General features: G+C 45.8%; 1 protein-coding gene across 1 annotated transcript; it reads left to right on the top strand.

Annotated features, from left to right (window-relative positions):
- Positions 1-2,175: 2,175 nt before the first annotated feature.
- Positions 2,176-5,995, top strand: LOC307077487 (collagenase 3-like; the record flags this gene model as incomplete). The annotated part of the gene is made up of 10 exons (XM_079738916.1): positions 2,176-2,299; positions 2,836-3,086; positions 3,473-3,621; positions 4,126-4,254; positions 4,362-4,523; positions 4,694-4,811; positions 4,921-5,054; positions 5,195-5,354; positions 5,492-5,595; positions 5,889-5,995. The coding sequence occupies exons 1-10, from the start codon at positions 2,180-2,182 to the stop codon at positions 5,993-5,995; spliced, it is 1,434 nt and encodes a 477-aa protein (XP_079595042.1). The 5' UTR covers positions 2,176-2,179.
- Positions 5,996-11,482: the final 5,487 nt, after the last annotated feature.

The raw sequence follows: 11,482 nt of genomic DNA, 5'->3' as shown, positions 1-11,482 counted from the left end.
GTTCTGTGTTATAGGGACGCTGTCTCTTAAAGATCACGTGACTTATCTGTTGATATGCCGGTCGGTGAGATGTTTGAATTTAACGTTTTTTATATGACAAAATGGACGATCCGCCGTTGATTGTCGAGGTGAGAAATTGTCTCTTCCCTTCGTTTATCGCAATTTCTACAGTCTATAGACAGAACGTGTTACCTGGGAGAGTTAGTCGACGGCGGAGCCGTTATGTTTAAAAACATAACGTCTTACCTGGGCGAGTGTGTAGCTACGGTGTATGCGTGTGTGTTCTTACCTGGGCGTGTGTGTTGATGGCGGAGCAGTTATGTTTAGAAACATAACGTCTTACCTGGGCGAGTGTTGCTGCAGTGTGTGCGCTTGCGTGTGTGTTCTTACCTGTGTGTGTGTCGATGGCGGAGCCGTTATGTTTAAAAACATAATGTCTTACCTGGGCGAGTGTCACTGCGGTGTGTGAGCGTGCGTGTGCGTTCTAACCTGCGTTCGTGTCGATGGCAGAGCTGTTATGTTTAAGGGCGAGTGTCGCTGCGGTGTGTGCGCGTGCATGTGTGTTCTTACCTGCGTGTGTGTTGATGGCGAAGCCGTTATGTTTTTAAACATAACGTCTTAGCTCGGCCAGTGTGTCGCTGCCTTTGTTTTGACGTACGGTTTGTGCGCGTGTGTTTGTGTGCGTTCGTGTGTGTGCGCTTTCGTGGATGTGTCGCTGCCTTTCTCTTAACGTTCGTTGTGTTCGCGTTCGTGTGTGTTTGTGTGTGTGTGTGTGTGTGTGTGTGTTTGTGTGTTTCTGTCTGTAGTCTTGGCTTGCATAAATCCAGTAATACAAATACTACATATTGTGGCGAGCAGCACGGGAAGGACGAGACGGGAGCCCAGGATGAACAATTATGCAGTTCCGTGCCCCATACACCGCACGACTACGGACTGCCTTTATTAACAACCGAACGTAACAGAAACACGGGACACCTGACCAACACACACAACACTCTCACTAATGGTCCCAATCACACTACACATCATACAACAATGGAACAACACACAATTAACACACATCATCCCGAGAAATTAGCCCCAACAACAGAACAAATCAACAAAAACCCCTTTGTCAACTGACAACCCCAATTCCCAGAATCCCCGCGGCCCCGGAACATGGCGCCCACACCCGTGGTCGCCACAATATTGTCTGTTGACGTAGTTTACAGGGAATAATGAATCAGACAGGGAAGTGGTTAAAACGATGACATTATATTGGCACATGTGACTGAGTTGACACTATGTCATCTGTTTTTAATGGGAAAATCATTGAACAATCGCCCAGCGGTTGCCAAAGTGGGGTACTAGTACCCCTCGGGGTAGCTGGAAGGGTCTAGGGGGTACTCGAAAGAAATCTGTGATCTACCTTCACAAACAGTCCTGTGGCTTACAGAAGTACCAAAAATAAATGTATGCAGCCCAGTATAACCACACTCCCCTTCCACTTATCCATTGCGGGAAACTCACACATTGAAAGATCTACACACCGTGCTTTTGGTCGTTAATGAACGTTGCAATGAGAACAGAGATGTTTGTCTCAAAGTCGGGTGTCAAAAAGATTAGTTAAGAACCGACACATTTATTAATATTTTTTAAAGCAAGATCCTGGAAAATATTGGATGGGACAACCACTACTGTTTTTAACTTTGGGTTGATTTAACGCCTATGACACAAGAGCTAATCCACTAATAACCACCAATGGCAACAATGTCTATGTTCACACGCATAGGAAAAAACAATCCTGTCATTTTACCCTATGTAGAATAAGCTTTCATTGCTCCAAAATATTGTTTATTCTGTCTCGTCTTTATATTTTATGTATATATGTAATGTATGTACATGCGTGTCTATTTTTTTTTGCAGCAGAATTAAGAACAAAAACATTTCAGTGAGCTGCGTGTGAAGCTGGGAGAACTCGGTGGGATGGGATCGGTCACAAGGGGTACATCACTGATCAAAGTTTGGGAACCACTGGATCTGACAATTCCTCCTACTTCATCCATCATAGGGTGTGTTTGCTCATCCAGTGACTCCCTTTGGCTGGTTACTCAACACATCAGGGCCCGGCTGTGAAGGTATATAATGCCTGCCTGCGGTGCTCCAAACACACAACTTAAGTCCTTCACAGCAAAACAACATGCGCTCTTTGAACCTGTGCATCTTCCTGAGCTTGACAGCGGCAGTGGTTTACTCCCTGCCACTAGACAGAGAACAACCACCACAACAAATCACAGATAAAGATGAAGAATTTGCAGAGGTAAGTCCTTTTTACTTTTTATTTAGGCTTAGCTGTGTAATCTCTTAGTTGTTACACGTGGTATTGGTATTCACCAATTATCTTTTGAGGAAAAAATTGCTAACAGACAATGCTCTCTGTACATTTTAAAGGGTGAATAACTTTGAATTGGTTGTTGTTTGTCATGCATGGATACATATAAACAACCATTGTATTTTAAAGCTAATATTTAACACTCAAAACATCATCCTAAACAGCACAAAGTCAACAAATCATGAAGAAAATTGTCCTCGATGTCTGATCATTGTTCCTCTCTCTCTCTCCCTCTCTCTCTCCCTCTCTCTCTATCTCTCTCTCTCCCTCTCTCTCTCTATCTCTCTCTCCCTCTCTCTCTCTCTCTCTCTCTCTCTCTCTCTCTATCTCTCTCTCTCCCTCTCTCTCTCTCTCTCCCTCTCTCTCTCTATCTCTCTCTCTCCCTCTCTCTCTCTCTCTCTCTCTCTCTCTCTCTCTCTCTCTCTCTCTCTCTCTCTCTCTCTCTCTCTCTCTCTCTCCAACAGAGCTACCTTAAGAGCTTCTTCAACCTCACCACAGAGCGTAAGAGTTCTTTTGGTCGCCAGGGGGTCAACCCCATGGTCGAGAAGCTCAGGGACATGCAGCGCTTCTTTGGCCTGAATATCACTGGCTCAGTGGACGCTGACACCATGCAGATGATGAAGAAGGCCCGCTGCGGGGTCCCCGACACCCAAGTCGCCCGCTTCTCCACTTTCGAGGGGGACCAAAAGTGGCAAACAACGGCCCTCACCTACAGGTAACAGGCACCAGAATATATGCCATTGGGTGGATTCTGTGTAAACGTTTTATAATAATGTGAGTGCATACATTCTTAGCATGGTAGACCCCAGTGGGAATTGAGAACCTAACCCTGGCAGCACTCATAAGAGTGTCGCTAGACAGGACCACCACCTTGTTTCTATCTGTGTGTCAGGGGGTCTTGGTGATGTATTGTAGTTTGCTTCTCTCCTGTGGTTTGTGTGTGTATGTGTGTGTGTGTGTGTGCGTGTGTGTGTGTGTGTGTGTATGTGTGTGTGCGTGTGTGTGTGTGTGTGTGTGTGTGTGTGTGTTTGATGGTGTTGAGATGAGTGCGCCTGGGAGTGATGTCTGATCAAACATCCATGTATCTTTTTACCCTCACAGGATTCTGAACTACACTCCGGACATGACCCGGGCGGAGGTAGACGACTCCATGGAAAAAGCGTTGAATGTGTGGGCCAGGTTCACTCCCCTGACGTTTCGAAGGATCGAGCATGGTACCGCTGACATCATGATCTCCTTTGCGAGCCGAGGTAAGTGTTGACACCGGACTAGAGACTAACCCAACATTGTAAGATTCAACTTTTGTGCCCTCTGGCTTTCTAGGGAATTAATGTCAGGTCAAACTATTCAAGAAAGAAAACCAACAAAATACAGACCAACAGCAAACCATATCGAAACCATATACAGTATAGGTATAATACTAATATATTATATATTATGTAAAATCTAATCTTATCAAATAATAATATAGCAATGCAATACTACAACATAATAAATAGTGCAAAAAGTGAGCTGCCAAATTTGACTGAAATAGTCAGATAAATAGCGTATAACATCACTAGGCTGACATTCTTATGTTCACTGCCTCCCAAAACAAAAAAACAACAACCATGAGAATGAGGATGTTCTTGGCAAGTTGCACGTTGAAAGGATGTTGGGGAGATTCATCACAGGACTTCAATCATCTCCCTAATTGTGCCACCTCTATGTTTGGTGTACCTGACATTAAAGTGTTTTTGACGTTGTGCCGACAGATCATGGTGATTCCTACCCCTTCGACGGCCCCCAGGGCACTCTCGCCCACGCCTTCCCCCCGTCCACGGGGATCGGCGGCGACGCCCACTTTGATGAAGACGAGGATTTCACCTACCGTTCAACAAGAGGTGAGTTCGGCGTATGGAGAATCGGTGGAATATGAACCATTACCAAACAGCACATATCAATATAGTGGGGCTCTCATGTTTCATGTTTGTGTTTGTGTATTTTTCAGGTTATGTTCTTTTCCTGGTTGCGGCCCATGAGTTTGGACATTCCCTGGGCTTGGGCCACTCCAGAGACCCCGGTGCGCTCATGTACTCAAATTACATCTACAAGAACCCTGACACGTTTCAGCTGTCCCGTGACGATGTCAACGGAATCCAGTCCCTCTATGGTCAGTGGAAGGATTAACTTTATTTTAGTGCTACTTGCTTGCTAGGATCGCTTACCTACCTGTAAATCTCAAGAAAAAAAGCTATCTAATGTAAGGAATAAAGTTTAAGAATGTCTCGGCATCCTGTTCATTCCTTGACTGATGATTTTCATTGAACCATGTCCATCCAGGTCCTAACAGGAAACCAATTGGCCCCACACCACCCACAACACCCAACTCCTGCGATGCAACCATGGTCCTCGACGCTGTGAGCACCCTGAGGGGCGAGATGTTCTTCTTCAAGGGCAGGTAGAGACCGTTCAAAACACGATAACCCTACACTACAATGACCTTTCATGGATTTATGATTTCCCAAATTCTCATACACTGTTTGATTGTCGTTGTTGTTGTATTGCAGTTTCTTCTGGCGTAAGCACCCCCAGAGCTCCCAGCCCCGGCAGTCCCTCATCTCCAGCTTCTGGCCCAACGCCCCTGAAAAAGTCGATGCTGCTTTCGAGAGCCGCCAGACTGACCAGGTCAATCTATTCCAAGGTACAAGCTCCAGCAGCAAAGCAATGATCAGCTGTTGTTTAGCAGAAAAATGTTAGAAAGGGCAGTGTTACACAGAAAATATCTGCGGGAGAAAACTTTTAATACGTGCTAATCCTGGTTCTCTTCCCGTGTCCCTCCAGGTCGTCAAGTCTGGGCCTTCTCCGGATATGATCTGGTGAGCGGCTTTCCGAGGAATATCGATTATTTCGGTCTGCCTAGGAGCGTAAACAAAATCAATGCTGCCTTGTACGATACCCATACGAGCAGGACCTTGTTCTTTGTGGGCGACCAGTACTATAGGTAAGAAAACTAACAAAAAACAATCACATCTACACTTCTGTTGACTGATAAATGTTTCAAGCAAAGGGGTCGATCATTTCCGTCCGTGCCATTATACGAGCCTTGAGTCACAGTTTCACTCACTTGTGTTTTTACAGTTATGATGAGGCAAGACGAACGATGGACGCAGGATTCCCCAAGTCAATAGAAACCCTCCTCCCAGGACACACCAGCAAGGTGACGGCTGGATTCCAGTACAAAGGTGAGTGATGACATGATCCCAATGGTTGTCAAAATAATGTTAACAGTTACAAGTTATATCACTAGACCCTTGAACTAGACCCCCACTGGAAAAGTTATTGGTCTAATCATATACTAGGAAACTTTTTAACTACAGCCGTCACTGTTTTCAACTAAATTGTGCCGTTTTGGTTTTCTTATTCATTGAAATTATTTTGAATGAATAGGACAATGCGGTTACGTTGTACCAGGTTTAACATGTTCCTTCATCATACCACCTGCAAACCCACTAACGCTGTGTTCTTCTCCCCTCAGGTTACACCTACATTTACAGCGGGTCCAAGATGTTTGAGTACAGCCTGAGGACCAGAAGGCTGCTCCGTGTCCTGAGAAATGATTACTTTCTGCCATGCGCTAACTAGAAGAATCTGACCTTATATTGTGTTATAACAACCAATGGCAGTCACATTGAACAAACAAGTGTTACATTTCTTAATAATATATTTTACAAAGATCTATTCATTTGTAGAAAATGTTTTTCATTTATGAAAGCATTTATTTTCATAAACATGATTTTTCAATCCTAACTAATTTGTACTATGTATCGACGAAAGACTAATTCAAACACTAAAGACATTTGAATGTAATATCTTGTTTGTTATTCGTTTTTTAAAGTTTATATCAACAAGTGATATGCAAATGGAGATACTGGGTGGGATATCAAATCTCTTAATGCTGCTATAGGAAAGGGTTTTAAAGAGAGAGCGTATAAATTTGCAAAGAGAGTGAGATTTTGAAACAAAACAATCAAAAGATTCCCTTCCCCTCCCACTGTTCCATATGTTTCTCCACCATTGAGAAATGTTGCGTGTGAAAAAATATCCAATCAAGGAAGAGATACCTTGATTGGTCAGAAATAGGCTCATAAAGAGCTGTGAACAAATGATAGCTGGGCCACTTCTAACAAATTACACTCAAATAATAGCTCTTATAGTCCATCTATATGTGTGTGTCAGTGTGTGTGTGTGTGTGCGTGTTTGTGTTTAATAATAACAACATCAGATTGAGTACTACTATCCAAGAAAGAGAGTGCAGCCTGTTTTTTTGAACTATAGCTGGCTTGACTGGGACTGAGACACACGCACACACACACACGACACGTCCATCAATGCTTGTAACATGCAATTCATCAGTACAGTTGATATATTCCCCAAAATTCTTTTACCTTTATATTGTATGTTATGTTATACATATGGTATTTTATACCATATTGAAATCAACATTGATGTACTGAATGTCATATTGTAGGGAGATAATTAATTATACATTTAAGAGAGCATATAAAAAGTTTGTTTCTGATTCTGGAAAGTTGATGATGGATTTTTAAACTAAAATACCCACAATACAACGCGATTCCAAAGTGTCACTGAAACACAGCTCTACACCCACCTCCTACTATGATTGGACGACACAGAGGCCCCTCCCTTACATGTCTGAAGGTGAAATAGTCGGTGGAGAGCTTTTTTATTAGGTTAAATTATGTCATCGAGTGGACTTGTGACCATGCGTACTAAAATGTGCAAATGCCTTGTAAGTTAGTGTGACAACTATTGGAAACGATAGTTACGTACGTAACTATGGTTCTATGAATTCCAGATGATTAAGCACTGGATGTTCCATCTCGCGCACGCGCAGGTCGAGTAATTATACCAACAAAGTCACCTGTGACACCTGGGTGACCAAAGAATATCTATATATTACGGAAGCCGACCAAGGATCTGTTACAACTTAATCTTCACGCGGAATCTGAGAAGTCTGAGTTACAGAGAACTCTGGCTGTCATCCGGAATCAATAGAACCATAGTTACATACGTAACTATGGTTCTATTTCATTCCTACTGACCGCCAGAGGAGGTGCTTTAGCACTGGATGACTTATACCAATAAGTTCACGAAGAGTACTCACAAATTAAGGGCTCGAAGCCGTCGACAAGACAGCCATCGCCACAGCATGAGGAGCAGTGACATTAACTCTGTAGAACCGCGCAAACGTACATGATGAGGGCCATGTAGCTGTGAAGCAAATTAACTGAAGTGGAACCCCTCAAGGCAGCCCATGATGTAGCGATACTCCTGGTAGAGTGGCACTTAACGGCCAAGGGCACAGGGAGCCCCTGTGCTCTATATGCATTCAAGACCACATCCACAATCCAGTGGGAGAGTCTCTGTTTCGACAGGGCAGCCCCCTTCCTGCAACCCCATAACAGACAGAGAGGTTATCTGTCTTACGCAAGCTGGTTGTCGCTTCAACATATGCCCAAAGTGCTCGCACCGGGCACAGCAGGTCTGACACTCTTTCTGCACCCCCTGGAGAGCCTGGGGGATTGAGAGCAGCCAACTTGATTGATTGGTTTACATGATGAGGAGACAATCGTTTGGGTAGGAAGGATGGACTCAGCCAGAGAACCACTCCTGACCAATCTGCGTGCCAGCGCGAACACGCCGGGCTCACTGACAAGGCATGGAGTTCTCAGACACATTTTGCCATCGCAATGGCAAGAAAGGAATACCGTCTTCATGGACAGCCGCGCAAGGTCTGCCTGGCTTAGCAGCTCAAATGGGGGTAGACATAAAGACCACAGGGCTACTTGCAAGTCCCATGATGGCCCCATGGCCTTTCTGGCCAATGTGGAGCCACCAGAAGTAGGCTGTGACTGCCACGTTGGACCCAGTAAAAGGGGAATTGGAGGAAATGCATAAAGCAGGCTGTCTGGCCAAGCATGAGACAGAGCATCCTGTCTTAGGGGACTGGTCCTCTCCATCAAGGAGAACCAAAGGGGACAGTGGGTCCTCTCTTCGGAAGCAAAGAGATCTGCCACTGACCTGCCATACCACCTCCGGAAGGAGTCTCCACTCTCCGGGGGTTGGCCTTTGGCGAGAGATAAGGTCTGCCGCTGTGTTCCAGACACCTGGAACATGGACAGCCCTCAGGCTTAGAAAATGGGGGAACGCCCACGTTAGGAGCCTTTGCGTGACCCACAGGCTCTGCCTTGATCGGTTGCCCCCCTGGTGGTTGACGTGGTAGACTGTGGTGGTGTTGTCTGTCCGGACCACAACATATCGATTCCTCAGAATTGGAAGGAATTGTAAATGTAAATGTACATTTACATTTACATTTAGGGCATTTAGCAGACGCTTTTATCCAAAGCGACTTACAATAAGTACATTTGTCATAAGAAGTGAAACAATATATCGCTGTCAGTACAGTAAAGATGTTCATAGAGCCAAGTGCAAGTACTAACAATCGCTAGGCTAACCCATTCCCTGTGTACAGCAATGCTAGCAGCTACTGCAGATGTTCCACAATTAAGTACTATGAACAAGTTCAATGTAGATTAAGTGCGTACAATAAGTGTGTACATTAAGTGCCAGGACGTACAACATACAATGGTGGCCGGAAGGGGCTGGGTAGCTATGCAGAGTCGAGGTGAACTCTGAACAGGTGAGTTTTGAGTCTTCTGCGGAAGCTGGTGAGTGACTCTGTGATCCTGACATCGGCAGGGAGGCCGGATCCTGCGGATGTTGTAAAGTGCAAATCTGCAGGATCGGGCCACCACTGTGATGTTTGCGGTGCAGCATAACTGATTGTCCAGTACCACACCAAGGTTTCTGGTAGTTGGAGAATGAGATACAGTGATGTTCTCAACAGTGACCAGTAAGTCCATGTGTGGGTAATCTGGGGAGCTCAGTCTTGTTGAGGTTAAGCCTCAGGTGATGGGCAGTTGTCCAAGTGCTGACAGCTGCCAGACATTCAGGTATGCGTGTTGCTATCAGGGCTTTGTCAGATGAGGGGAAAGAGAGAAATAGCTGAGTGTCGTCAGCATAGCAGTGATAGGAAAAGCTGTGTGATGTAATTACAGATCCCAGGGATCTGGTACAGAGGGAGAACAGAAGAGGCCCGAGTACCAAGCCTTGAGGGACACCAGTTTCAAGCATGCAAGGTTTGGACAAGGAGCCATTCCATGTTACCTGATAAGTGCGATTCGTCAGGTAGGATGTGAACCAGGAACGGGCAGATTCAGCAATGCCAAGTTCAGCGAAAGTGGCAAGGAGGACCTGGTGGTTCACCATGTCAAATGCTGTGGACAGGTCGAGGAGAATGAGAACCGATGAGAGGGACGAGGCTCTGGCAGCAAGGAGGGACTCAGTCACCGCGAGGAGAGCCGTATCAGTGGAGTGTGCCTTCTTGAAGCCTGACTGGTGAGGGTCAAGGAGGTTGTTAGATAAGAGATAGGAGGGCAGTTGGTTAACGATGGCACGTTCCAGTGTTTTAGAGAGGAATGAAAGAAGAGATACCGGTCTGTAGTTCTGGATGTCTGTGGTCTCTGCTTGGCATCCCATTGACCTGTGACCATCCTGCACTGCCATACTGCGCCCCAGCTGGAAAGGAAGGCGTCTGTCTCTACAACCTCCCGCCGGGAAGCTATCCTCCCTAAGAGCGACCCCACAATCAGGTATGCCCTCCCTCTGCAGGGTCTGAGAGCCCGAAGGCACTGCCCAGACACCCTGACCATCTTCATCTTCACAAGCCTGCCACTTGGGGTCGAAGTGGAGACTATTTGCCCAGATCTGTAAGGACGCAGCTTGAAAAGGCCTAGTGGGGACACCATGGATGCTGAGGTAAGCATACCTATCAGTCGAAGGAAGACATTTACATTTACATTTAGGGCATTTAGCAGATGCTTTTATCCAAAGCGACTTACAATAAGTGCATTTGTTACAATAAGTACATTTGTCATAAGAAGTGAAACAATATATCGCTGTCGGTACAGTAAAGATGTTCATAGAACCCAGTGCAAGTATTACAATCGCTAGGCTAACCCATTCCCTGTATAAAGCAAAGATAGCAGCTACTGTAGATGCTACACAATTAAGTACCTTGAATAAGTGCAATGTACAAGTGCCAGGACGTACAACATTCAATGGTGGCTGTGCATTGGTTTCTATGCAGAGTCGAGGTGAACTCTGAACAGCTGAGTTTTGAGTCTTTTGCGGAAGCTGGTGAGCGACTCTGCGATCCTGACATTGGTAGGGAGCTCGTTCCACCACTGAGGTCCCAAAATAGAGAAAAGTTGTGACTTCGCTGATCGACCTTTGCTTGCTCTTAGCGATGGCGGTACCAGACGTCCAGCTGAGGTAGTTGAGCGGAGGGATCGAGCTGGGGTGTGTGGCTTTACTAACGCTTGGAGGTAGGCAGGGGCAGTTCCATCGACTGCCTTGTATGCCAGTACCATCATCTTGAATCTGATGCGAGCTTTTACAGGGAGCCAGTGGAGGTCTCGGAAGAGGGGGATTACATGTGAGAACTTTGGTAGGTTGAACACGAGGCGCACTGCCGCATTCTGGATGCGCTGCAAGGGTTTAATCGCAGAGGCAGGGAGTCCAGCCAGGAGCGAGTTGCAGTAGTCGAGGCGGGAGATGACCAGTGATTGGACTAGAAGCTGAGCTGCTTCCCTTGTGAGGAAGGGCCGGATCCTGCGGATGTTGTAAAGTTCAAATCTGCAGGATCGGGCCACCGCAGTGATGTTTGCGGTGCAGCATAACTGATTGTCCAACACTACACCAAGGTTTTTGGCAGTTGGAGAAGGAGATACAGTGATGTTCTCAACAGTGACCAGTAAGTCCATGTGTGGGCAATCTTTCCCTGGTATTAGGAGGAGCTCAGTCTTGCTGAGGTTAAGCCTCAGGTGATGGGCAGTTGTCCAGGTGCTGACTTCTGCCAGACATTCAGATATGCGTGTTGCAATCAGGGCTTTGTCAGATGAGGGAAAAGAGAGAAATAGCTGAGTGTCGTCAGCATAGCAGTGATAGGAAAAGCCGTGGGATGTAATTACAGAGCCCAGAGATCTG

The sequence above is a fragment of the Pollachius pollachius genome (assembly GCF_949987615.1).
Source record: "Pollachius pollachius genome assembly, chromosome: 6".
Classification (NCBI taxonomy): Eukaryota; Metazoa; Chordata; class Actinopteri; order Gadiformes; family Gadidae; genus Pollachius; species Pollachius pollachius.
The sequence above is the reverse complement of the archived record's forward strand: the minus strand, read 5'-3'. Positions and strand labels throughout refer to the sequence as shown.